This window comes from Patiria miniata, unplaced genomic scaffold, assembly GCF_015706575.1.
Source record: "Patiria miniata isolate m_02_andy unplaced genomic scaffold, ASM1570657v1 HiC_scaffold_8, whole genome shotgun sequence".
Classification (NCBI taxonomy): Eukaryota; Metazoa; Echinodermata; class Asteroidea; order Valvatida; family Asterinidae; genus Patiria; species Patiria miniata.
Window position 1 is genome coordinate 12,788,508 of NW_024037075.1, and position 27,300 is coordinate 12,815,807.

The 27,300-nt window shown below is 41.2% G+C and overlaps 2 protein-coding genes, 1 long non-coding RNA gene and 1 pseudogene across 4 annotated transcripts; 3 read left to right on the plus strand and 1 right to left on the minus strand.

The window, feature by feature from the left end:
* The first annotated feature begins 478 nt into the window (after positions 1-478).
* On the plus strand, positions 479-1,836 carry LOC119719556. The gene is made up of 3 exons (XR_005269983.1): positions 479-1,144; positions 1,287-1,508; positions 1,804-1,836. It is a non-coding gene; the product is annotated as an uncharacterized LOC119719556 (long non-coding RNA).
* A 1,522-nt stretch (positions 1,837-3,358) lies between these two features.
* On the plus strand, positions 3,359-6,871 carry LOC119719741 (annotated as a pseudogene).
* On the plus strand, positions 6,770-25,323 carry LOC119719549 (piwi-like protein 1). 2 transcript variants are annotated; one of them, XM_038189016.1, is made up of 17 exons: positions 6,770-6,897; positions 8,418-8,632; positions 9,573-9,697; positions 10,743-10,823; positions 11,649-11,843; positions 13,519-13,693; positions 14,475-14,653; positions 15,611-15,731; positions 16,562-16,746; positions 17,458-17,533; positions 18,059-18,259; positions 19,268-19,374; positions 20,662-20,732; positions 21,105-21,258; positions 22,053-22,178; positions 22,416-22,563; positions 23,872-25,323. In XM_038189016.1, exons 2-17 carry the CDS (start codon positions 8,462-8,464, stop codon positions 23,986-23,988), a joined length of 2,232 nt encoding a protein of 743 aa, XP_038044944.1. In that variant the 5' UTR covers positions 6,770-6,897; positions 8,418-8,461; the 3' UTR covers positions 23,989-25,323. The 2 variants fall into 2 exon arrangements, with proteins under 2 accessions (XP_038044944.1, XP_038044943.1); XM_038189015.1 differs by lacking the exon at positions 6,770-6,897 and adding an exon at positions 6,963-7,074.
* A 561-nt stretch (positions 25,324-25,884) lies between these two features.
* On the minus strand, positions 25,885-26,958 carry LOC119719743 (uncharacterized protein K02A2.6-like). The gene has a single exon (XM_038189237.1). The coding sequence runs from the start codon at positions 26,956-26,958 to the stop codon at positions 25,885-25,887; it is 1,074 nt and encodes a 357-aa protein (XP_038045165.1).
* Positions 26,959-27,300: the final 342 nt, after the last annotated feature.

Below are 27,300 nucleotides of genomic sequence, written 5' to 3' on the forward strand. Positions count from 1 at the left end.
ATGCTGATATAAGAAACAAGCTAATTGGACAATAAATTCCGACGACTATTTTGGCTTGAAAAAATATAGCCCGTCAGTGTTTTGATTAGTTAGCCCATGGTTAGCCCACAGTTTAGCCACCCACACACGCGCGCGCGCGTATTATATACATTGTATATAAATGCACGTGCCTATTGTGTAATGTGTGTTCTGTTGTGAGTGTATGCAGCACCCCGCGTATTTGAGCTTTTGTCCGTTTGCCTATATCAACTTTTCATTATGGGTACGGTACAGGTCTGTATTTTTCTGCCCCGCCGGTGAACAACGGTATCCCACAAAACGGAACCCCAGAAGAGAAATTTTAAACAACTTCTCTTGTTTTAATTTGCAAATGATTCAAAGAGAGCCACCGGTATTCATCCCTGCTTATTCCTTCATGGCAAACAACAGTTTATTGAATATCTGATTTGTTTTGTTTTTTTCATTTTTATTCAGTACAGGTTTGAGCTGTGCTTTCCAGTGAACCAAAATGCTCCCCAGCTGCAAAACAGGGCTTCTCATCTTAACCTCACCGATAAACCAACTCATCAAACGAATCAGTCCGATACTGTGCCATATATGCCACCAGTCGCAAATTGGAAACACTCTACGTACAGCTGCATCCTGGCCTTGACCACGAACTGGAAGTGTACAGACAGAGACCGATTCCTGTTACGCAAGATGTCTGCGCAATCATCACTGCTATCTACGTCAAGTCAGCGCAGCTACAAGGGCACGATGTCAGAGTTCTCATAAACAATATAAGTAACCGGTCTGGCACCTTTCCTACCACTAGAATTCTCAAAGGAGAAGTGGGTCTGGTCCTACTGACTGCTCCGCTCCAAACAAACTCCAAGCGTTACTCAAGTCGTGGTTTGTATTCCCAACAAATCCTGCTGTGAAAATCATACCAGAGTCTGTTTGGTTGAACGTTAACAGTTCTCCACCAGTTGATGCTGATGCTAACGAAGTAGACTGTTCGCTGGTTATTAGAGTTACAGAAGCATGGCACTAGGGGAAACATTCGATCGCATCCAAGCTAGACATAAAGTCCTGCTGAGTGAGTCGGCTATCAGAGCAGAAGAGAAGATTACAGTTGGTGTGACAGACATATCCATGCTGCAACGTAAGAACGCATCAAATCAAGTATAAAACAACCTTTATTACATTCTTTCTCTTCATTGGCTGAGAGTAGGTCATAAATGTATAAGTGTTCAGTATTTCATATTAATACAACACCTGAATATATCCCCCTCATCTGATTGCAGGAAAAAACACTACCAGAGTTGATCCAGCCAATGGATGCGTGCATCGCGTCTATCCGTGACTTCATCCACGATATCAAACCACGCATCTTACAGTCAGACTCCATCGTGCCCATCACGGATCCTTACGGCCCCAGCGTGGTGGATCCAGACATGAGGTGCATTGTGGTCAGTGAGGAGACCAAGAAAGGTGGAAATGCTGTCAATAGGGTCAGACAGCAAAAGGTATGTGCCAGCTTGTATGTGTGTATAGGGATTTAGGATCATTTGCTTTTCATGCATTTTGTCTGTTTCCAATAATAACACCACTCAAAATCCAAAGAACTTAGAAGAATGATCAAAACCAAACCTGTTGAAGTTCCAGCTAAGTGCATATATTACAGTTTTTTGAGAAAAATGTCGAAAACCATGCACAACCTTTTGATCACGAAACATGAAAATGCAATCAAGGTAAACCAAAACCAAAATCTGCAACCAAGGTAAAGGGGAAACAAGTTCTTAATTTTTATATACATTGCAGGGATTCAGGAGAGTGCTGACCGAGTTGGGACAAGGTGGGTGCTGGTATTTTGCAACAGGGCAATAGGCAAGCCTGCAGTAAAGCTAAGCGGGCAAAATTCACAGAGTGGAAAACATACTCTCTTTGTTGTTGGATTGAAAATGAGATTTGAAGGTTTGCATGGTGGACATGAACAATGAATGGGAGGTTTGCACCACCTCAGAAATAGCTTCTAATTTTGTTAATCGAATTACACTATAGATGATACGTGACTTAAATGAATAGACAAGCCACATACATGTAAAGCCCGGCCCGATAGGCACAGTAGTGTGCCTGGCCTACAAAAAAATTGGGGGCCTACAAACAATTTGGGACCTACAAAAATACCACAGTGTGCCATAAAACACATGTAGGTCCACCACACACACACACTGACATCTGCAGAGAAAGTTTTAAAAAGCTGTTAAAAAGTTTTAGGGTCTCCCTCTGAATTTTCGATTTAACCAACTGACGCTTGTGCAATGTACACAAGGTTCGACCTTAACTTTCATTTTCACTAGCCAGCCGGGCTACTGAAACAGACTCTTAACTAGCCCGCGGGCATTTTCACTAGGCTAAGCCTGCATATGTTTTTGTCTTTTATAGAGTGTCTCATAAACAGTGACAATGTTCATACATGTAAAACGTATATAGCCTGAAAGTTGACCCCTGGTGGCGAGTTTTTGAAATTATTTTTAGTACATTGATTTCTTTTAAAAAAATCACGAAATTTTACGGAAAAATCGCATGACGTGAAAGAGAAATATCTTGTCAAAAATTGACTTCTCAACTGATTTCTCATCTATTCTGAGGCAACTTTGTCAGTGTTTTTAATACTTTTAAACCAATCTCAAAATTTAGCCATTTAAAACAGTTGATAAATTATACACAAATTGATACAGGGTTGCGTTCTGAATTTCATGATTTATTTCAGTCTTTCTGTCCTTCACCTTTGCCATATCCCAATAATTTGTTTGACTCACCAGCCGGGCTACTTAAGGAATAGTTTGACTATATAGCCCGCTGCTGTTTTAACTAGCATTTGGCTAGCGGGCTGCCGCTAATTTCGAACCCTGTGTACATCATGTAGGCAAACGTGTAGGCATGTAGGTATTTCTGGCATGTTGGAACTTAAACATCAGTGCTGACAACATCAGTATTATTCGGCTCATATTTCAACTCATTGTAATAGCCTTTCTTTTCCAGAAATAGGGGAAAACATAACAATTTGAAAAAATAGAACATGGATTTCTTACCTAATCAGTTACAAATTTTATCAAAAGCCCTGCTTTTGAGTAAGGCATTACCATATTTCTCCAGAAGATTCATCTTTTAATGTTTGTTTGTTTTTTCACAGGCATTGATCGAGAGTTTGGAAGGCAAGTAGGGCAAGCCTTGTCTCAAGCCCCCATTCCCTGCCGACGTTGGCGTCTTTGGCTGTCCGACGACGGTAGCTAATGTGGTGCCAGTGGCTGTAGCCCCGGTGAGATATCACCGATGCAAACCCAAATTACAGGCCCTCGTGCTCGGTAGAGACATGAATGTAAATTTGTCAGCAGCCCATCAGAATAAAGTCAACAGAACCACTTTTTAGTTTGCTGATGATATTTTTCCATTCTGGATTTGTCCCAGTTTGATGTTTTTTGGGCCAAAAATGCCAACTTGAAAACAAAAAGATACCCGAACCACAGTCATATTTGAAATTGGACTTTACAAATGCTGAGCTACGGTGGAAATTATACCAAGTTTTTAGCAACATTCCTTACCCCAGTCTTTTAAAAAAAAACCACTGAGATAATGCAGCCGTGTATATATTGCTACGTTACCAAGCCGTGGCAATTCAAGGCCTAACACACATCTTTCACCTCCCATGGACCAGTTCAAGTCTCTGTGTAGGAATCTTACCATTGGGCATTACTCAAGCATTGGCACGAGTATTGATGGTACCTGGTATGGGCTACAGAATTTGACTGCCCAAATTCAGTGTCTGCTCCTGCGACTTTCGCTGTTCAGCCAGACAGCACTCACAGCTGGTCATGCATAGAAGCATGTGATGAGTGTCAACTACTCAACTCTTTCGTTCATTTTTCAGAGCATTTGTTGCCGGGGCGGCAGCTGGTTTGCCTCCTTCGGCCGGGAGTGCAACTCAGGCACCAAGCTCTTCAACATCTCGGGCAGCGTGGTAAACCCCTTGCACGGTGGAGGAGGAGATGTCCATCCTGCTCCGGGAGCTGATTGAACGCCATGCTGGAGGCGTGATCGGGGGATGGGACAATCTCCTTGGGGTCATCCCAGGGGGGGGGGCTTCGACACCTGTCATTCCCAAAAGGTATGGAGTGCAGACAGGACAAATTTGTCGTTATGATTTGGTTGAATGCTCCGTTGCAGTGCACTTTTTACCACGACCCTTATCAATGCATATTTGTTTCAGCAAAGTTTCAATTTAGAAAACAAGATGTTTTTATGCCTTCTTCCTTTTTATGCCAAAAAATGCAGATTTTCATATTCATGAGCAAACATGCAACATCGTTTGAGGGAGAAGTCCTTTGCGTTCATGGACATCCCCTTAATTCAGACTTAGTCTAGTAGGAATTTCCCTTTGGAACCCCAAATTACACGCGCCAACCACTTCTTTGAGAATCCTGAAAAAGCAAGCCTTAAAAACCTGCAGTTAGCAAAAATTACGTTTGGTTTTATTTCATAGTGTTCAATCCCTAAATTCAACTGTCTACTTTCTTCACCAGCGTATGTAGTGATGTCATGATGGATTTCGATGCTCTGGTTGCTGCCCAGACTGGTCTTGGCACAGCGGCTGTCATTGTCATGGACAAATCAGCCGACATAGTCAAATGCATCGCCAGGCTAATCACCTTTTACAAGCATGAGAGCTGTGGACAGGTACCTCAAACATTAGCTGTTGGCTAGTTGGAGAATATTCTGTATTTTGGCTAGTGTATCAAGCCTTAAGAATATCTTGAAGATATCTGCATTTTAATGGAAAGTTTTGCTGCATACAATCTGCTCATAGCAATTACATAACCTTATTCAGAGTATTCTCCATATCTTCCATTTATGGGGTGCTTGTTTCTGCTTGGCTAGGAAATCCATTTATGGGGAAAGTTGCATTCAGAAAGTGAAAGCCACCACAAGATGTCTTCAGAATATTATTTCAAGTACCTTTTCAAGTATCACTTTTGTGTTTGTAAAAATCCTTTAAACTGTTTGTCTTCAAGTTAATTTGTCTAAAATAATCTAGCAAATATCCTGGAATTAGTCTTATTGAACATGAACAGTATGATACAAAATACTGTAGCATCTAAAATTGCTTTGACTCAAATATTAAAATTGGGTTTGTGTGATTCTACGTTTTCTTTTGAGTACAGTGCACACCGTGCAGGGAGGGAACAGGCTGGATGGAGAAAGTCATGGATCGATTTGGTAAGATCCAACTAATTGATGGAATGAGTTTGTCCTTAAATTCCTCAACAAAATGTTCCCAACTGACTGCTTCATGATCCGCAAAGCCGGTTGAAGAAACTGTGAAATTCACATGTGGAAATCTGTTTCTTCAAATTAGTAACATCCACTGGGATTATCCACTGAGGTGTCCATTGAAGCGATCACATCGCATATGACATATATTCTGTACATATTCCATTTGTCAATAAGCAAGGGCGGATCCAGGGGGGGCCAAAGGGGGTTATGGCCCCCCTCAAAACGAAACCAATTTTTGTTTTTGTTTTTATGTGACATCGCAATAAAGGCAGGCAATGAGTACACCACCATCTTTTCCTCAAAAAAACATTGGTTAAAGTGGTCAGAAATTGCCTCAGATCGCACCACAGAGCATCTAGAATCCAAAAATGAATCGAGTCCAACAAAATCAACATTTGGATTGCATTTTCTTTGTGAGTTGTGTTTTCTCTATTTGGCTCTCTGCCAACTTCCTTCAAATTGAGCTTATGCATAAAATTTGAAACACGCCATATTTTTTTTCCCCACTTTTTGGGGGGACCCAAATTTTTTTTTGGGCCCCCCCCCCAAATTGTGTTCTTGATCCGCCCTTGTCAATAAGGTCTTACTGAAACCATCTACTGTTGAAGGAATGGTGCTGCAAGTGGTAATAACGGTCATTTTAAGGCACTTCATCATGCACACTTTCCAAAGACTTGTGACTTGACTTGAGACACGACCCTGATGCAGAGCTCAAACTGGGAGAAATACAGGAAAGAAAACTGGAGACACGAATGGGAGACATTGTCACAAACGGTCCACCAACTTGGGCTGTCAGCTGCTTTCTTTTTTGTATATTGGCAGTGACTGGCAATGCCAAGCCCGATGAGATTGACATGCTGTATGAGCTGAGCAAGCAGCTTGAAGGGCACACCATTTGTGCGCTAGGTGATGGAGCTGCATGGCCTGTACAGGTATGTGTGAAAATCGGCAGCACTTTCATTACATTTTCATCGAGTTAATGTCCATTTTCATCAGGGGCAAGAATCTTAAAGTATTCATTAAAAAAAAGAGTTTGCGCTTTGTACCACAAACTGAAACAGCAAATTTGGCATGTTTTCTAAAAAAAAAAATTGGCTATGATGCTCTTTTCCTATTCAAGTCAGCCTGAAAGGTTGACTTCTCCGTTGAAGTCCTCAATGCACTGAGGCTTAATATAAATGGCCATAATAGCAAAACCTTTAAGAATTATTATGAAACTTTTTTGGAATGAGCTCATTGTGTGAATTTGTCTTCGTGCATCCCAAGTTTCGAAAAAAGATCAAACATGGAACGGCTGAGATCTTAGGATCTCCTGGCTGTGATATGGAGAAAGCCAGGCTCTGTTGGGTTTAACTCTGTGCCTGGATGCGTCATTTGGCTTCACGGTCTCCAGACCTTTAACAGTGACTTGTTGATTGCCCCTGCAGGGACTCATCCGTCACTACCGTCCGGAGCTGGAGAGAAGGATGCAAGAGTTCCATGAGCAGCAGCAGAAGAAACAGAAGGCTGTGGCTTCATCGTAGCAAGCCGGTCATCCCCAAAGAATGGAAGGAGGATGGATTTACGTGAAATGAAAACCTGGTACCTGGCCTCTATTATGTGGTAGAAAACTGTGGATTGTTCGGATTGGCTCTCAAAGGCTATATCTGGGATATCAAAGCTGTTGTCATACGCCTTCATGTCTAACATTGTCAAGGACATTCTCTTCTTGATATGCTTCAACAGTCGCTTGTATCCCGTGACAAATTTCAAAACAAGGTACAATTACTCTAGTTTATGGACTATAGGACATCACCATGTATATTATCACTAGAAGTAATAAACAGGATTGTTTTCCCTAGTTTCACAACATATTAAAAGTTGAAGTACCAACAAAAGAGGGACAATAGGGGGTCCCTGATTGCAGGCAAATACACACTTGCATGGGTGGGTTGGTTGCTTGGTGGACAGTTTACTCGGCCCATTCTATCTGGCGGTATTATACTGTTTCCATGCCAGGCGTGTATCTCAGCTTTGCAAGTGACCTTCTTTGAAATATCCGTTTCAATGACACTGATGCGCATACGTCTAATTTGCATATTAGATCACGCCACATTGCATTGCAAAATTCGCGTTTGTACGGCTCAGTTGTGCGGTTTGTCGTGAAAGCTGTGATTTCATGTTCACACCACATCCAGTGACAAATTTCAAAATAAGGTACAATTACTCTAGTTTATGGACTATATGACAGCACCATGTATATTATCACTAGAAGTAATAAACAGGATTGTTTTCCTTAGTTTCACAACATATTTTTGAGCATAAATGGTGAAATGTGACTCGTCCAGTTGTCCAACATTTCTATGACTGCATTGATTGGAAGGTCAAAACAATGGCTAAGGCTTTTTTTTGTTGCAGCCATTTTTTAAAAATCATTGGATGCTACCAACAAAAATAGTGGTACAGTTGAAGGTTTCTATGTATTTTCTGACGTATGTACTGCGGACATTCCTTTGTCTTCGTGAACAGTAGCTCAGAAAACGTTTATTGTCAGATCAGTGTCAAGTATTGATCTAAGTAGTACATGTTTAAAAGAGCAATGGGTTATGTAACCTGCTATGTATAAAATCTTTCACAGTTGCTATAAGATACCCCATGTATCGTATATTTCATTATTTTCGAGTTATGACAAAGATGGTTCGTTGTGCACGTGGGCGCACGCACGGTTCTTGTTTAAACTCTCGAGGTGCCGTAACCTGTGTTAACGCATTATCAGTCGTGGGTTGCAACAAAAGTGCTCAAAATGGATGGATGTTGCTTATCAACTATTAAACCTGATGAAGTTTTAGCTCAGTTAATATTGTGCATTCCGAGAAAAACACTATTCTAGGATCTCGTTTTCAATTCAAAATTTGGCTAGTCATGTTTTAAAATGTGCCCTAAATCAGCATTTGGGTCAAGAGAATCATAAACCAGTATTGGCTTTGCACAGGCACCTACCTCACAGCAACAACAGCATTTAAGTTTGAAGTCATATCTCTCTGTCACAATTGAGTGAGAACACGCGCACAAACTCCATTGTACATTAAAAAAAAACATGCATTTTTCTCATAATCCTCCAGGCAAGAAAGGAAAGCCGGTGGAGGTCTTGACCAACTGTTTCCGCATGAAGGCCGCGGATCAGTGGCTTCTGCACCAGTACAGCGTGGACTTCAGCCCCGTTGTGGACAACCCTAGGGCACGTCATGCCCTGCTACGGGCTCACTCTGAGATCCTAGGCACCCCCATGGCCTTTGATGGGATGATGTTGTTCCTGCTTCGAAGGCTTGATGAGCCGGTGAGTAGATGTAAAATGTGTTTTTAACCCTAACCTTCCCAAATCTTTCAAATCCTCTCTGCAAAAAATGGAGGATTTTGCAAGGCTATATGGCAAAAGTATGTCACTGATTTCGAAAAGAAATATTCTTAACATGAGATAAATGCCATATTTCTAGGAACCTCCCTCAATCTTCTAAAATCCTCAGCTGTATAGGAAATCAAAGTTGCATTCTTTGTTCCTGCCCCATGTTATGTGATTTTAGCTGGGCTGTATACCTTCCTCAAAACTAAGGATCTGAGGATCTGAGAGTGACAGGGCTTTCACTACAGGGTAGTAAAAAAAAAAAGAAACCAAAATGTCGGGACTATTGTTTTAGTGAAGTTCTGCATGTAGCACTTTAAAATCTAGCATATTAAAGCCCAATTCATAAGCTTTCTTTTAGTAAAAGAATCATTCAAATTACTCATGTACTTTTCAAGTTACAGAATTTTTTACACAACCATCGTTAAACGTTCTGTTCACGGATCATAAAAAGGTAAGTGTTCTTTTAGTAAAACGAAAACAAATCAGATAGGGATGTGTGTGAATTGTTTTCGTTTTTACTGAAAGAACGCACACTTTTTTGTGATCCGTGGACAGAACTTTAAAACGGTGGTTGGGTTTAAAATTCTGTAACATGTACATGAGCGATTTGAATGATTCTTGTACTAAAAGAAAGCTTCTTAATTTGCCTTTTATACCCTAGATTTTGAAAGTGCAACAAGCAGAACTTCACTGAAACAATAGTCCTGACATTTGGGTTTCATTTTTTGTACTCACACTGTCGAGTTACATACATACATTTCACATATTTTTTGGAAACGATCACTCTCAACACAAGATGCAAAGTTGTAAAGATGTTTTCATGAGATGCATATATATTTTCCATACTTATTTTTGTCTGTTTTGCAAACTCTAGGTGACCAGGTTTCAAACCAAACGCCGTGACTCTGATGACATCATCACCATTACTGTTGCTCTCAAGAATGCGCTGCCTCCTACTTCACCAACCTGCATGCAGGTTTACAACATCATCTTCCGCAAGTATGTTGGCTTTTTTTCATCGTTGCTGAAATTAACCCTAAACCCCCGAGGGTCTTTTTGCTGGGAACCATCCTCAATCCTCCAAAATGTTGCACTTATGTTCAAATGTAGGTTACCCTGCACCTCAATCCTTCTAAATTGTCAGACAAAAAATGCATTCATCCTCAATCCTCCAAAATCATGTGCTAAAACACCATTCATTCTCAATCCTCCCAAATCCTCATGTTTCTCAAACACCATTCATCCTCAAATTATAGGTTTAGCCCTTCACCGACGTTTAAACACTGTATACTCGGTGTGTTACCTCCCGAGTGAAAGTTGGAAAAATCACTCGGGTGGGACTCGAACCCACGATCTCCTGCTTTCTAGTGCAGACGTCTGAGGTCGTGGGTTTGAGTCCCACCCGAGTGATTTTTTCCAACTTTCACTCGGGAGGTAACACACTGAGTATACAGTGTTTAAACGTCGGTGAAGGGCAAAACCTATAATTTAATTTATCACCCTGACGCAAAAATTCCACCATTCATCCTCAATCCTCCAAAAACCATTCAGAGGATTTTGGAGGATTAGGGTTAAAGAACACATGAGACCCAGGGTTTTTATTTAATGGCATACTAAATAATGACCAGCCGTGAAAAGCTGAAACAATCAGTCAGAAATGACTTAGAAATCAATCAGAAATGATTATTTGTATTCTCCTTTGTGAAAAATGACAAATTTGATTGACAAATCTCCAAAACTTTGAAGAAAGTTGAGTCTGTGTGGAAAAGTAGGAAAGTAATTAGTTTGCTGTCATTTTATTTCTGTTTTATGGAAATAATACTTTATTTTGAAAATTATCAACAAGTTGTTAACAGTGACAAAGATGCACCTTTACAATGCCTTCTAAGCTATTTGCACAAAATGTTCAAGTGTTATTTTCATTTCATGGCCTCTTAAAAACAAAGATACAATTTTGCTTATTTGTATATATTTTTTAAGGAATTCAATGAAGCGTAATCTATGCTTGCAATTTTTTATCACATTGTTACTTTCTCTGTTTTAGGATCCTTGGATTGGTTGGCTTTGAGCAGATTGGCCGGAACTATTTCAACCCCAACGCCAAAAGGGAAATCCAGCAACACAAGTAAGTGAAACGATTTGGCTCATGTCTTAAGTTGAACGTAGATGTGAAATATCTGTAGCAGTAGGTCTGCTTGGCTTTGAGTTTCATTAAAAATTGTTTGAAGTGGCTGAGATTGTATATCAATAGACAGAGCCATTAGCAGCAATATGAATGGCCGTTAAATGTGAGAGCCTTTTGTGTGGATTTTGCAAAACATCTTTAATTTTTGCAGGATTGGTAGTAAAGTGAGGAAATTTGACACAGTACTGCACATGTTGGCCCATGTAAACTTGCTATATGTAACCTGCCATATCATAATGAGGAATAACCCCCACCTTTGACTTTCAAGTAACGTACATCATGTTAAAGCGTAAATCATTAGCGTTCAAATGATACCAAATTTATTTCTGTAGCTTAATGTACTCCAAAGATATGTCGCAGGAACTTCAACAGTGTCCCACCGAACTTTACCAACCTCATTTCGAGAAAAACGGCTTTGTAGAAAGAAATGCACATTGCGCTGCAAACGGCAGTGGAAAACGTTCTTCAGTTTCCAACTTTTAGGGATATTTGTTTCCCAACAAAAAGGCATAGTGTGAATCTTGGATAACTTAAAAAACCATTGATTTTGATATGATTTTTTAGTGTATCCAACTTCAGGCGTTGTTGTGGGGGACATTCCTCATTTTGCCACAGTAGGTCACATTTGGCAGATCAAATGTTGACAATGGCAGAAACAAATTAAATTCTGCTTACAAAGTTTCTTAGACTGTTGTTTATTGTGTTGATTGTTCCACTTTCCTTGATGCTCCTTTCTCTCTGTCATTTCTCCCCTCATCCCTTTAGGATCCAGCTCCTGCCCGGTTTCATCACCTCCATCTTGCAGTATGAGCAGGAGGTTCTCCTGATGGCGGACGTCTCTCACAAGATCCTGAGAACGGAGACAGTCTTGGACATGCTGGCTGAGATTGAGCAGACCAAGGGAGCAGGCTGGAGGGATGCGGCCAAGAGAGTACTGGCGGGAGAAATTGTCCTGACCAAGTAAGAGAACAGCATTGTTTGGTTAAGTTTGTTTCAGATCAGGTCTGTTTGGTTGGATTGAGTTAGTTAGGTGTGGTCAAGTTCAGATCCATCAGTTCCATTGGGTTAAGTTTGGTACATACAGGGTGAGTCAAAAAAAAGTAAACACCCAAATGTCAGGACTATTGTTTTCATGAAGTTCTGCATGTGGTACTTTCTAAATCTAGGATGTCAAAGCCTAATTCATAAGCTTTCTTTTAGTACAAGAATCATTCAAATCGCTCTCATACTTTTCAAGTTGCAGATTTTTAAACACAACCAACGCTTTAAAGTTCTGTCCACTGATCACAAACAAGGTGTGCGTTCTTTCACATCCCTATATGTGATTCAGTTTCGTTTTGCTGAAAGAACACTTACCTTTTTGTGATCCATGGACAGAAGTTTAAAACAGTGGTTGTGTTTAAATTTCCCTAACTTGAAAATTGCATGAGTGATTTGAATGATTCTTGTACTCAAAAGAAAGTTTTATATGAATTGGGCTTTCATATCCTAGATTTTGAAAGTGCTATATGCAGAACTTCACTAAAAAAATGATCCCGACATTTGGGTTTCTTTTTCTTTTGACTCACCTTGTATATCAGTTCAGTTCACTTGAGTTTGGTTCTTTTGAGTCCGATGTATTCGGTTCTGTTCGGTTCCGTTCTAATCAGTTTGGTATGGTTGAGATCACAATGGTTTGGTTCGATTCAGTTTGCATCAACTCAGTTGTGTTTGATTTGGTTTGCATCGATTCAGGTCAGTTTCGTTTGTTTGAGTGTGACCTGGTTGAGTTCAGATCTTTTCGGTTTGATTCAGTTTAGTTGAATTGGCTTTGGCTTGATTTGGTTTGGTAGGGTTGGGTTGGCCTAGGTTGAGATCAGTTGGGTTGAGATTATCAATGAATTGATGGTAGTTGGGTTTAGATCAGTTTGGGTGATATAATTAGCGGGTTAGCTACAGGGGGCCATGAGGGCGCGTGGGGGGCATGGGGGCACCCCATAAAAATCCCCCAACCCCCACTGAAAATTTGGCATCCGGAGAAATGCACAGCCATATTTGTTACCATGATTAGCTGGAAAAAAATTAAGTCCCTTTTTTTCTGCGATTTTGTGCATATTTTTTTGCAAAACTTTTTTTTTTGCTAGTGGCTGTTCATTGTAACGTCCCTTAGAAGCGAGTGGCGGTAGTTATTGTCTAATGTACATGTAGCCATGATATACATTTTGAATGCCCCCCCCGATGGGAAGATAGTGTCAAGCCTCCCCCCCCCCCCCCTATTTGGTTGTACAGAGGGCGGGTGTCCAGTGAAAAACCTTGTCTACCTTTGATGAAAACCCTGGCTACGGCATTGGATATTAGTGGATTGAGATAAGTTGGGGATTGAGATCAGTTGGGTTGTGATCGTTCAATTGAGATCAGTTGGGTTGAGATCAGTTGGGTTGAGATCAGTTGATCAGGCATGCAACTTTTCCTCGGATCAGCTGATTTCCTCTTTTTTTTTTACTAGAAAAACACTGTACAAAGTCTTGGAAAGATTTCAATTTCCTCTCTTTTTTTTGTGACTTCCCAGTTGCATGCCTGGTTGATAAGATCAGTGGACCGAGAGAGGTTTGGATATAAAAAGTAACCAAATAAATTCTGGATGGCTGTCATTCAGGTACAACAACAAGACCTACCGAGTGGACGACATCGACTTTAATATCAATCCCATGAACACATTCGACAAGTTGGATGGCACTAAAATAACCTACGCCCAGTACTACCGGGACGCGTACGGGCTAAATATCAGTGATCTAGGACAGCCACTGCTGGTCAGCAATCCAAAGAAAAGGGTGAGTTATTTCAGATCTTATTGAAAGGGCATTATATAACATCCAAGTAAATCCTTGTCATTTGATTAGAGGATTGTAGGTCAAGGGGCATTCAATAAACGAACCATTGCACGGCCTATGTCATAACCATTCATTTTTGGTTCCATTCACCCTGCATTTTTGTCCCATCTCTTTTGATCTATTGCACGCCGCGCGCACTCTACGACGCGCAGCGGCCCGACACTATACAATCTTCGCACTATTTAAACCATTATCATGCATAAAGGCAGTACAAAACTTGCCTTTGAAGTTGATGCAGTTGCATAGATGGGTTTTTTTTTAAATTGGATTAAGAAATTACAATATTGATTTTCATTATGGTCAATGATTTGACTTTTCAACCTCTGTTAGCCTTGACCAAGCTGGAAAAAGTAGTGGATATGGTGCACTTTTGTGAGTTTTGTTTGTTCTTCAAGTCTTATCCTCCAATCGAATGACAAAGATCTAATTGGTTGTTATGCAAAACAAATAATGAATGTCTTGCATTCGTGCAATTGTGAGAATATTTTCATTCGTTGAAAGATGGAGTGTTTCATTCAACTCGGCTTCGCCTCGTTGAATAGAACATTAAATCTGTCACTGTCCTAATTATCTTCACTATAAGGCATGCGTAATACAACTAATGTATCTGTATTTCATAGTCCAAATTTCACACAACACTCGCCCGTCAACCACAAAGTAAGGACCAGGAGCCAGTCCATAATCACAGGCAGATTTATTTGTGTTTTTTTTATTGTAATAGGATCAGCGCCGGGGAATGATTGATCACATCCACCTGATCCCTGAGCTGTGTACCCTGACGGGGCTCAGCGAAGCTATGCGCAGTGATTTCCACGTCATGAAGGACCTGTCTGTGTACACTCGCATCACGCCCAACGTCCGCATGAAAGAGCTGACCAACTTCATCGGCAGCTTTCCCAGGTCAGTAAGGTTTATTTCTCCTTACATCCGAGTCATATAGGCAAAAGACTTGGGCTTGGATTCAGACTCATCATGACTCCGATTTGACACTAATGACTTGTGACTCGTGAGCAGAGAATCATATATTTATTTTCACCAAAAACAAACCATTTAAGCATATTTCTTCCCCCCCCCAAAGTAACATTTCAGTAACACTAAAGAATGTTAAGCACATGAAATGTACCACACCTCACTCCAGGTGGTGTTGCAAATGATGAAAGTTTGTCATTTAATGCACCCCTCCCTATGTCCTGCAACATCTCATATATTACATATCACTTTAATTGTGTCCATTCACATCCATCCATCATCCATCTGTTTATAGTCCCCCCCCCAACTAGAGGGTTGGACTCCATGGTGATCATGTCTACTTGACCCAATCGCTTTCTTCAAATCCATTGATCCATAGAAATTTCATCCATTTTATATAAATGTTACTCAGACTCGAACTAGAATCAAATGACTCGTCGCTTGGACTTGGATTTGGACTCAGCCACGACCCAATTGACTTGAGACTCGGACTCGGACTCGACCCTCAAGTGACTCAACCACAACACTAGAGACATGAAATATAATGTGGACAAATTAACACGTGCTCCTCTCCAATGCCACGCTGCATTTTCCTGCCGCACACATCATACGCGCGGACTCGACCCTGAAGTGACTCAACCACAACACTGGTGACATGAAACATAATAATGTGTATGCTTTACAGAGTGGACTTTTAATATTAGGTTTTGCCCTTCACCGATGTATAAACACTTTATGCTCAGTGCATAGACTTGACCTTTGCTGGTAATTGAAAACATAGCTTGCCAATGGTAAACATGAATGCCACAATCACAAAATATTTGATTCGGGCCCAGGCTGACCTAGAAAAATAATGATTTGTGACCTATGTTCTTAACCTTCTTTCAGGAATCAAGAGGCGAGTACTTACCTGCAAAAGTGGCAGGTGAGCTTTGAAGCTCAGCTAGTCAGGATCAACGCTCGCATCATGGATCGGGAGAAAATCCTCACCGGGCACCAGGGAAAGAATGTGAGTCTAACAAAGAGATTGGGACGTTGAGCTGAAGACCAGTTTATAATTTACATGTAGTTTTTGTGAATGCGAAGTGAATTTGACAACACGAAACATTTGTCGTGAAATTGGCTAGAAAGGTTTATTGGATACTTTCTATTTCCTTTTTTTTTCTTTGGAGCAACAAAATTGTTCATAATAAAGAAGGGTGCCTAAAAACTAACCTTTTGAAGTTTCAGCTTAGCATTTCAGTTGGAATAATTTCTCAGGATATTTGATACCAGTCCTTTCTTCACTTTGAGCAAGGTTTATACTGACATTAAATCAGTAGAAACTTTTTTCTGGGTAATTGATAACAATCCTCAAAGTATTTGAAAAGAAAAAGAACAGGCATTGGAATAATGAGATTTGTGAAATCAGTACTATGTTTCGTTTGCTTATAAATGATCGTTGTCAGCGCTTCTTAAAGGCATAGAGGATTATTTGCATTTGTCTCAAAAGTAACCTTCTGAATTATCATTGAAATGCTTACTTGGATTAAAGATTGTACTGGTACTAAACAATCTGTAAAATTGTTGTGTCTGGCTTGCCGTCATTCAGAAGAAATCAAGAAATGTAGGTGGTTTCCAACGATCAGTCGATTGACTGATTTTTCGGAAAATAAAGAGATCTGTTGACGAAATAGTGTTTGATTATCAAAAGGTTGTGCATGGTTTTTCACTGTTTTCTCGCAAAGTGAAATATCTACAGCTGAAACTTCAACAGCTTTAATTTTGGACAATCTTCTTTGGATTTTGAACAAAATGCATAAAAAGAAAATAATCCTATATGCCTATAAACACCAACAGGAGATTTCCTTGGGTGAGAATGCAGAGTGGAGCAGAGATCTGCGGAAGGATCTGCTGAGCTGTATTGGTCTGCACAACTGGCTGCTGATCTACACAGCGCGTGATAGCAAGAACGCCATGGAGTTCCTAAATGCCTTCAACACTGTGGCGCCACGTTTGGGAATGGAAACCAGACCACCCTTAATGTAAGGCTGTTTACAAGATTGTTAGTCGAGTTATTTGAGTCGAGTCCAACTCCAGGTGTTGAGGCAATTGGGTCGAGTCTGAGTCCAAGTTTGGAAGCAATTGGGTCAAGTCTGAGTCCAAATTTGGAAGCAGTTAGTCTGAATCCAAGTTTTGAAGTGATGGGGTCGAGTCTGGAGTCCAAGCTGGAAGCAATTGGGTCGAGTCTGAGTCAAGGTTTGGAAGCAGTTGGGTCGAGTCTGAGTCAAGGTTTGGAAGCAATTGGGTCGAGTCTGAGTCAAGGTTTGGAAGCAGTTGGGTCGAGTCTGAGTCCAAGTTTGGAAGCAATTGGGTCAAGACTGAGTCCAGGTTTGGAAGCAAGTGGGTCAAGTCTGAGTCCAAGTTTGGAAGCAATTGGAACGAGTCTGAGTCCATGAAGTTTGGAAGCAATTGGGTCGAGTCTGAGTCTGAGTCTCAAGTTGCAAAAAACTGCACTGTGGAGAGCAGTGAAGCATGACTGAATCTGCCTGCTTGCCATGAGCTTAACCACACCAAAACATTGTGCAGGGATTTGAAGTGTTTCCGTACTCCACAGAAGATTGCCTCAAAATATTTTGAAGTGTGGATGCCAACTCGATTGGCTAAAGTGGCTTTGCCAATCTTGAAGGGCTTTAAAGTGCACAATTGATTGCTATCCTTTTTCTCTCTTTCATTATTTGTTTGGTGTTCTTTAGATGTGAGCTACGTGATGACCGCACTGAAAGCTTTATCCGTGCCATCCGACAGAACTTGAGTCCCCAGACACAGATGGTGAGTGTGATTAAAGGCTGCCTTCTCAATTATGACTTGAAAGCCTGTACTCCCATAGCCTTGACCAAGTCTGTCTACTTGTTCCCTGAGAGAGACTGTTTACCATAGCCTGAACTACTTATAATAGTGAGCATATATTTTTCGTCAAGGCTGTCTTTTGCCTCGACTGTTGGGGAAAAGTTAGATATGTGTGTGTGGGGCGTAATTAAGCAAGCAGATAAGCAAGGGGATCGTTGAGGCTACTATGCACGGCGCAGTGTTGTGGCAATTTACAAGTACAGTACAATGGGTACGCAAATCAGGCTAATATATGCTGTACGGTAGCGGCCGCTTGCTACGGGAACAAGAAGACAGACTTGGTCATGATCAAAAGCTAGTATTCCCATCAAATGTCATTGGAAGCTGTTTTTTGAAGTGAACTTGCATGCTCAGTCGCCTCATCGCCTTATTTTCACAAAGCCTAATAAGCACTTTTACCAGCAGTATTCAGAATTTTGTTTACTGTTTTGTTCCATCGTTACCCAGGTTGTGTGTATCCTACCAACTATTCGTAAGGATCGCTACGACGCCATCAAGAAGTTCTGCTGTCTAGAGGCACCGGTACCCAGCCAGTGCATTGTGGGTCGCACTATCAACAAGAAACAGACCGTCATGTCCGTAGCTACCAAGATTGCTATGCAAATCAACTGCAAGATGGGGGGAGAGTTGTGGACAGTTTTAATTCCAGTAAGTCATACAATGGTATTCAATCTCGTGAATATGTATGAGCGTAATGTTCTTTATTCATTTTTTGTAATCATGTCAAAAATATTGACAGTTTTAACGCGAAATTCAAAACAAGGTTTTTTCCCAAATACGTCAATGTTGGCAGTTATTTTATGTTTGTATCCAAATGAGAAATTTTTGGCAAACATTTTCATTGTTAACGGCAGGCTTTGACATGAGTCAATGCCGTCTTAACCTGTTAGTCCCAGTACCGCCCCAAAGCACCCCAGCACTTTGCAGTAAATACAGTGTATTACAGGCAAAAATAAGTGTATTACAATGTTATGTATTTATTACTTAAAGTGCAGTAGATGAATTTGGTGTCTGGTTCCCAGACTGCGGCCTTACTATCATTGCATAAAAAGATAATCAGTGACCAGTCTAATTTCTGGGACACACTACTGACACTAGGGTATGTGTAACTGAGTCACCAAAACATGTTCCAATTTTTAAAGGGGCTTCAGAGAAACCTTTAAAACATGACCATTAATTCAAGTAGAAACTTGCAAAGACAATTTTAAAAAGTGCTCCCAAATTCCTCTGTGTTGGCCATTTGTGAGAAACTGCTTCATTGTTAGCAACATTTTCCGAGTTGTGAAGATATCCTGTATATAGTATGCTCTGTCCCCTAACGACGGGCAGAGCATACTGTCCAAAACGTTGAGTTTCTCCCTGTCACATAGTGCTACCATAAATCTTTATCTCATTGTGAAAATTTGTCAATCGACACAGCCAAATAAAGAGCTGGAGATTCCTTTACATTTGATGTAAATGTTTCACTTTTTTTGCAAGTTAGTTGCTTTGTGCAATTACCGGTACAGTTTTTGAGTTTTTACACAAGTTTTTCCAGTGAATTCATGTATCGATGCATGCTTAATTGCAATACAATGAATTGGTGTTCTACAAAAGTTAAATAGCTTGTCTTTAGCTCATTCTGTCTCCGTTTGTCTTCCCATTTATTACTTTCAGTCCAAAATGTTGATGATGGTGGTAGGAATCGACTCTTATCACGACTCCGCCACTAGAGGGCGCTCTGTCGGTGGCTTTGTCGCTTCCATGAATCATGACCTTAGTAGGTGAGTACACTATTTGGTCATTGTTTCACAGTGTTACTTTTCATGCAGTCGTAAGCCAATTCAGCTGCACAGCTTTAGGAACTTGAGCCTCGTGGTTACTGTAGCTGTACACACGAGGAGCAGACAACATCACTTATAGCATGGACAGTGTCGCTAGCAGAAAGTAAATATCTGCAGGAGTTGTTCTGAATCACGTCCCAATTCCGTGCTGTGGCCTCGTGGTTACAGGCATTACATTCATAGTCTGCGGGTAATTCTGCAGGTTGTGGGTTCGAGTCCAGCCTGGGGTTATGGTGTGCGTGTGCCCTTGGGCAAGGCACTTTGTCACACATTGTTTCTCCCCACCCAGGTGTAAATGGGTACCTGTGAGGGCAGAGATGGTTATTGTGGTTGAATAAGCTTCCTTGCACCTAACAGGTTGCATGGAGCTGTATACTTCCCAGGGAGCTGAGATGGTATTTGGAATGTTTCATGGGCCCAATGAGCAGGGGTAATAATGATGTAGCACCATGAGCACTGGTACCTGGAAGGTACGTGCGCTTTGTAAACACCCACTATTGGTATCATTCTTGGATAAGCTTGATACAATCCAATATCACATCACAGATGCCATGCGCTGAACCGACTAATAATAGCAACCTTGCACGCCTGTGCGTCATGTCAACGCTTGCGCGAACCCATTCATGGATTCGCCAAATTACAAACCAACTACTAACGGAAATTTCCCAAAATGCGTCACTTGACGCATCTTTGGAAATGGCCTTCTTTTATTGTTTTCTTCCAAATGACAGCATGCCAGAAAGAATCATTTCACAGGGAGTCTAGTGCCATTACTATCTCTTTTAAACAATGTGAGCTTTTCAACAATAATTTCATCAGTTACTTTTTGGATAGCTGCAAATGATCTACTCTACCTTCTACTGACAAAATCCTTGTTCAATGTGGAGATCGGACTCGTACCAAAAACCCTGTGAAATAATTCCGCATGAAATTTTGTCACTCTTAAAAAAAAAGTTTTTGAAGGGGATTTAAAAAAGTGTTTTAAAGTGCATTTCATTACGGAATCCAGTTACTAGAAACCAACAAATTGTGCATGCATTTTCTTTGTTTTCTCAAAATGTATCGTATCCACTGAGCTGAAGCTTCAACGAGTTTAGTTGTTATGCACCTTTCTTTAAGATTTTGAGCAATTTTTTTGTTCTTCAAACGGAAAAAATTGCACACAAAAATGATCTTATGGACCTTTTAAAATATCCACTGTCGCTCGCCATGTTATTGTGTTTACAGGTACTTTTCACGATGTACATTCCAGCACACAGGACAGGAGCTCATTGATGGTCTCAAAGTCTGCATGACAAGTAAGTATATGATGGAGCACACATGCTTGGAGGGACAGTTAGTGTGAAATAGCTTAATTTTTCCGTCCCGACTTTGCTTCTATCAGCGTCTCAATTTTGCTTCAAATCTCCATGCTATAGACCATTATCACGTTGCGGTTATCTTGATTTTTCCCCCATTCAAATCAACACAACCAAAGCGAGGCTGGAGGAAAAAATAGTCTGGTTCCTTCTTGCACAAAAAACATTATCATTCAGTACTGTTATTGGATACAGGGAACATGACCGAAATGGTGGCAGCTTGATAAAGGTCCACTGCAATCTGCCAGTCTGCCCCTCCCCTGGTTATGCTGCTGGTCATGACTTTCCCTGCATGTATATTTTTTCGTTTAGGTGCATTGAGGAAGTTTAAAGAAATCAACGGTAAGTTGCCCGAGAGAGTCATCATCTATCGCGATGGCGTCGGCGATGGGCAACTGCCGGCTGTGGTGGAGTATGAACTACCACAAGTGATTGATACCTTCAGAATGATAGGAACAGACTATAGGTAGGTTGAGCACTCTCACTGGTGTTGTAGTTGAGTCCATCGCCAGTCCATCACACAAGCCCAGTCGTAGGTAACAGCATAAATAGTGATATTGGAATGTTTTTTGTAGAGTTCGTTTGAATAGCTTGTGACGTTGCTTGTGACGTTGTTTGTGATGGACTAAACTACAGCGTGTCCCCAAATGCCGCAACATATTTTTGCGAGGCTCTAGCGTCACTTTGGAGCATGTACTGCAATAATTTGTATATAATTTTTAAGCATGGAATCTTAAGTTTATCCCTGGCAAGTATTGGTTTGATTTTCAAAAAAGTTTTGAAATGATTTGTGTTCAAATAAGGCATATCAAAAACAAATTTAACTGATTTCAAGGAAAATCAATCATGCACATTTTTTCTAATGTGGAAATGGTTTGTCATGATGCGACGATCTTGTCGTCTTTTACTTTCTGTGTTTTTTATTCTCTTTGATCCACGTAGACTACACCTTAAAAGAATTCACATTATTATTCTTCGTTTCAAGTTTTATTTTGAAATTTTCAACCTAATGACTCGACTCTACGCGACTCGAGTCACTTCTTTAAAATTACTTGACTCAATTCAAGTCACAAAATTAGGACTCGATACAACTCTGCCAAAAAAATATGTTACATGGTATATCTGTGTTGTTGCCTCAAATTATAAGTTTTGAATCTTTCACATTTTGCTTTTTGACATAGAAGTGCCATTTACTAGTGTCTCAAGTCATGATAGACAAGACTGTGGCAATAAATGTTGTCTTTTATTGTTTGTGTACAGCCCTAAGTGCGCTGTGGTCGTCGTTAAGAAGCGAATCAACAATAGATTTTGCTCCTTGAACCAAGGAAATCTCGTGAACCCATCCCCAGGAACGGTGATCGACTCGGTGGTCACCAAACCAGACTTGTAAGTAAACAACTCACTGGAAAAACATCAAAACAGAAAACAAATTATTATCCCTGTACACTGTAACTAACAAAAACTTAAAAACTTCTGAAAATCATAAGTTTGTTCTGTTATTATAGACTGCTAGTGCAGTGCCCGTTCAAAATGTGCCTGTTTGGAACGGGCAAATTGCTTGGCCTTCGGTAGAACAGCGCGCCATTTCTATCACTCTGACCGGTCTCCATTTTGTGTCCACAGATACGACTTCTTCCTTGTCAGTCAGTCTGTACGCCAGGGCACGGTCACTCCAACCAGTTACAATGTGGATTGGGACAACTCGGGTCTGGCACCAGACAGCATGCAAAGCCTGACCTACAAGCTCACCCATCTGTACTTCAATTGGCCGGTAAGGAGCGGGGCAAGTTATGAATGGCATTCCAAAGCACTGTGACTATCCTGTATATATGGGGGGCTAATCGTCCTTACTCGCAGCATGAGCTGAATTGCAAAGGACGTAGCTACAATGTGGTCTAGCCAAAGGCATGTAAAGGCACCTTATACGCAGCCGCCGTATGACCCATGTCTGACCACGGAGCACAGCAAGAGATCCAATGTGTTGATTTTTGCGGAGGGAGGAAAACTGGAGGTCCTTATGGAAAAAAGATGGCAGACGGCTGCTTCAGTATGTGCAATGTCATAAGACATGTCATGAGGGAACAAAGATGGCAGACTGCTGCTTCAGTACGTGCAATGTCATAAGACACGTCATGAGGGAACAAAGATGGCAGACGACTGCTTCAGTATGTGCAATGTCATAAGACATGTCATGAGGGAACAAAGATGGCAGACGGCTGCTTCAGTATGCGCATGTCATTAGACATGTCATGAGGGAACAAAGATGGCAGACGGCTGCTTCAGTATGTGCATGTCATAAGACATGTCATGAGGGAACAAAGATGGCAGACGGCTGCTTCAGTATGCGCATGTCATTAGACATGTCATGAGGGAACAAAGATGGCAGACTGCTGCTTCAGTACGTGCATGTCATAAGACATGTCATGAGGGAACAAAGATGGCAGACGGCTGCTTCAGTATGGGCCATGTCATATGACACGTCATGAGGGAACAAAGACGGCAGACGGCTGCTTCAGGGGTGCGTTTTGGCGGTCATAACCAAGAATTGGTTCGGTAGTTTCGTGTCGGTGAATTTCTTCAGCAATTTTAATTGGGTTAGAATTACGCATGATCATGTAGTACTCAAATTCCCAAAACAATTAACCACAGAGAAACCACCGAACCAATTCTTGGTTATGACCGCCAAAACGCACCCCTGTATGTGCATGTCATAAGACACGTCATGAGGGAACAAAGATAGCAGACGGCTGCTTCAGTATGTGCGTGTCATATGACACGTCATGAGGGAACAAAGATGGCAGATGGCTGCTTCAGTATGTGCATGTCATAAGACACTTCATGAGGGAACAAAGATGGCAGATGGCTGCTTCAGTATGTGCATGTCATAAGACACTTCATGAGGGAACAAAGATGGCAGATGGCTGCTTCAGTATGTGCAATGTCATAAGACACGTCATGAGGGAACAAAGATGGCAGACGACTGCTTCAGTATGCTCATGTCATAAGACAGTACAGTAATTATAGAGTTCAGTGGTCTAGTTCCATACTCATCTTGTCTGTTTCTTCTGTTGTTTTGCAGGGAACCATTCGTGTACCGGCCCCCTGCCTCTACGCTCACAAGCTGTCTTTCCTTGTTGGCCAAAGCCTGCACAAAGAGCCGCGGATTGAGTTGGCTGACCGGCTGTTCTTCCTATAGGCAGTAAGACCAGGGGTAATATGTAAACAATTGCTTATATATGTTTAATACCAACATTGGCAGTGTTTGCACAAGTGGGACTGACTGTTTTCTGCCGACATCCGCGAATGTTAACAACAAAGGCAAATGGTCTTCCTTATGTCGTATTATCAGAAATTAAACTTTCATGCTGTAACGCTAAAGCTCTATGTTGGAGATATCATCACTGTTTTGCTCACAGAAAAATTTGGAAATTAGCATAAAGAAAGTGACTGGAAAGATTCAAAATAATGTAAATGGGGCACAAAACAGCAATTAATGATTACTTACATCTCTTTCAGTTTGTCAGGTGTAAAAAACCTGAAAACGACTTCATGATGAGGGTTTTGAGGTCACAAGAAGTTAGGTCATTCCATGGGTTGGATGGTCACCATCTCCGATTTTACTTTTAATATTCTTCCATAAGATCCAATTGTTGCGATCTTCCATAAGATCCAGTTGTGGCGATCTTTCATAAGATCCAATTGTTGCGATCTTTCATAAGATCCAATTGTTGCGATCTTCCATAAGATCCAATTGTTGCGATCTTCCATAAGATCCAATCGTTGCGATCTTCCATAAGATCCAATTGTTGCGATCTTCCATAAGATCCAATTGTTGCGATCTTCCATAAGATCCAATTGTTGCGATCTTCCATAAGATCCAATTGTTGCGATCTTCCATAAGATCCAATTGTTGCGATCTTCCATAAGATCCAATTGTTGCGATCTTCCATAAGATCCAATTGTTGCGATCTCCCATACGATCCAATTGTTGTGATCTTCCATAAAATCTAAATGTTGCGATCTTCCGTAAGATTCAATTGTTGCGATCTTCCATACGATCCAATTGTTGCAATATTCCAATTGTTGCAAGTTCAAAAGAAAAGTTAATTAAGAATTTTTTGTTGTAGAATTGTGAACTTGCACAAAATGTAGGCTTGTAGATATTAGGTGAAATTTTTAAACGCGATTTACTTTAAGTTGCACAAGTTTAAAAAACAACACAATTTTCTGAGGTGTCTACAAGTCTTTTCGAAGTGTATAGCAGATACAATGTAGAAAATCCATCATGTGTTTTGTAATTTGACTGAAGCATGACAGCAGTGTTTTATTCATCTTACATCCTGCCAAAATGCCTTTGAACAAAAATAATGACTTTGTTAATCTTAAAAATGTATTTTTTTATACTTACAATTTTCGCTGTTTTACAAAATGTGAATCAGAATTGATGGTACATTTGTTCTAAGAAATGTTAGCTGTAGTGATAGCATGACAAAGGTTGTTTAGGTTCCCAGGCACTTGGACATAGTGCGTTTATTCTGCCATGGTACAACAAGAGTGTAGCCACATTACACACACTGTGTTCATGCGCTGTGCGCACAATATGAATATGTAGTTCCACATTAATATTACAACATCCTCCCCCCTTTGAAAGTACAATGTTGGATTCTAACATTTACTAGACAACTTTCCGCACAGGTTAAAAGTTAATGTGTTAATGTAGTAAGTTACTGAATAAAAATGATGGGTAAATAACAAATAATTGTGTTGCGTCTCTAATTTCTAATGTCTTCACATGTTTCTGGTGGGCTGGAACTTGAACTTCTAAAAACGGCTCTAAACATCAAAAACTGTTAACATGTAACTGTTAAAACTCTTCAACTGTAACTCCAAGTAACAGGTCTATGATTTAACGTTATATCGAAGGGTTACATGCTAGTCAAACTTTCATCGTCATCAAATTCTTGAGGTTAACTACCCTCAGTCGTTTAAGTAATCAAAAGTTTAGATAAAACAACTTGAAAAACGTTTAAACAATGAACACTCTGCAAGTATGATATTGTCATTGGCTTGGGGTATATTGGGTAAGATGGCCTTATTGCTGGATGTATCGCACTGGTCTGCGAATTACTTGGCCTGACCTTGTAGCCTGTGGAGTATCTCCGGTTGCCCTAGCTGCGTTGTCGCTATGATTTGGGAGTTTGTGCTCCGTCTTACTGAGGTCGTTGATTTTCTCAGTGTCTGCAAATCTGACACGCTTGGGAGTGATAAAGCGTCGTGTATCTGTCATCTCTCTGAGGTGGGATCGAGTACGTCTCAATATGCTACCGTTTGGGGTGGCGACTTTATACGACCTCGGCTCTCTACACACGGTTGTCACCTCGCCTGGCAGCCATGCCCGAGAATCCTGATCAAGAATCCGGACCTTCTGCCCAACATGGAGAGGTGGGAGCTCATTGGCTGAGTATCTCCTGTCGTAATCTGCTTTCATTCGGTCACGCCTCTTGTCGTGGGCATCGTTCATTTCCTCGTGTCGTGCCTCAGTGTATGGGCGGCGGCTTGGCAAGCTTGTGCAAGGTGGCCTGCCATACAGAATCTCGGCAGGAGACGGCAGTTTGGAGTCAATGGGAGTAGCTCGCAAGTTCAGAAGTGCTTTGTCAACATTCTTCTTCGACTTTTGGCATCTCTTTATGAGTGTCTTGACCGTCCGCACTGCACGTTCCACGAAACCGTTGGATTGGGGGTATCGGGTTGAAGATGTGATGTGACTTATGCCCCACGAATCACACATGTCCTGGTACAGGGCTCCAACGACCTGTGGGCCATTGTCCGATATTATTTCTGCTGGCGCTCCGAACATGCCAAGTGTGCGGGATGTCACACCAGCTACCGTTCCGCTCTTGGTATCACGCAGCCTGTGGATGACTGGGAACTTCGAGGTATAGTCGATGATCAGAAGAAAGTCATCTCCACCTATTTCAAACAGGTCAGTGCCTAACTTGGTCCATGGGGTGGATGGGATCTCATGGGGATGGAGGGGTTCCTTCTTCTGCTTTGGTTGGTTTTCTTGGCAGTATTCACATGCCCTTACAGCAATGTCGATGTCACGGCTGATGTTTGGCCAGTACACGGTTTCTCGAGCCAAACGTCGTGTTTTTTCGATTCCCATGTGTCCCGTGTGGAGCTGGGCCAGGATGTCTTGTCATAGATCATCAGGGATTACTACCTGTTTCCCTTTGAAGATGACACCCCAGGATATTCCCAGTTCATCTCTGTAGGGCCAGTATGGCCTTGGATCTCTGGGTAGCTCCTTGATTTCGTCAGGCCAGCCGGCATAGATAACTTGGGTAAGGGAACACAGGGTTGGGTCACGCGCAGTCTGCACCTGCAGTTGAGTCTGCTTAGTCTGGCCGAAGTGAAGGAGATCGATGTGCTTGAGCTCTGGTCCTTCAATGACATCTATGCCACCGACCAGTTGGTCAAGGTGTATGTCTTCGTTCTTCTTCGGGTT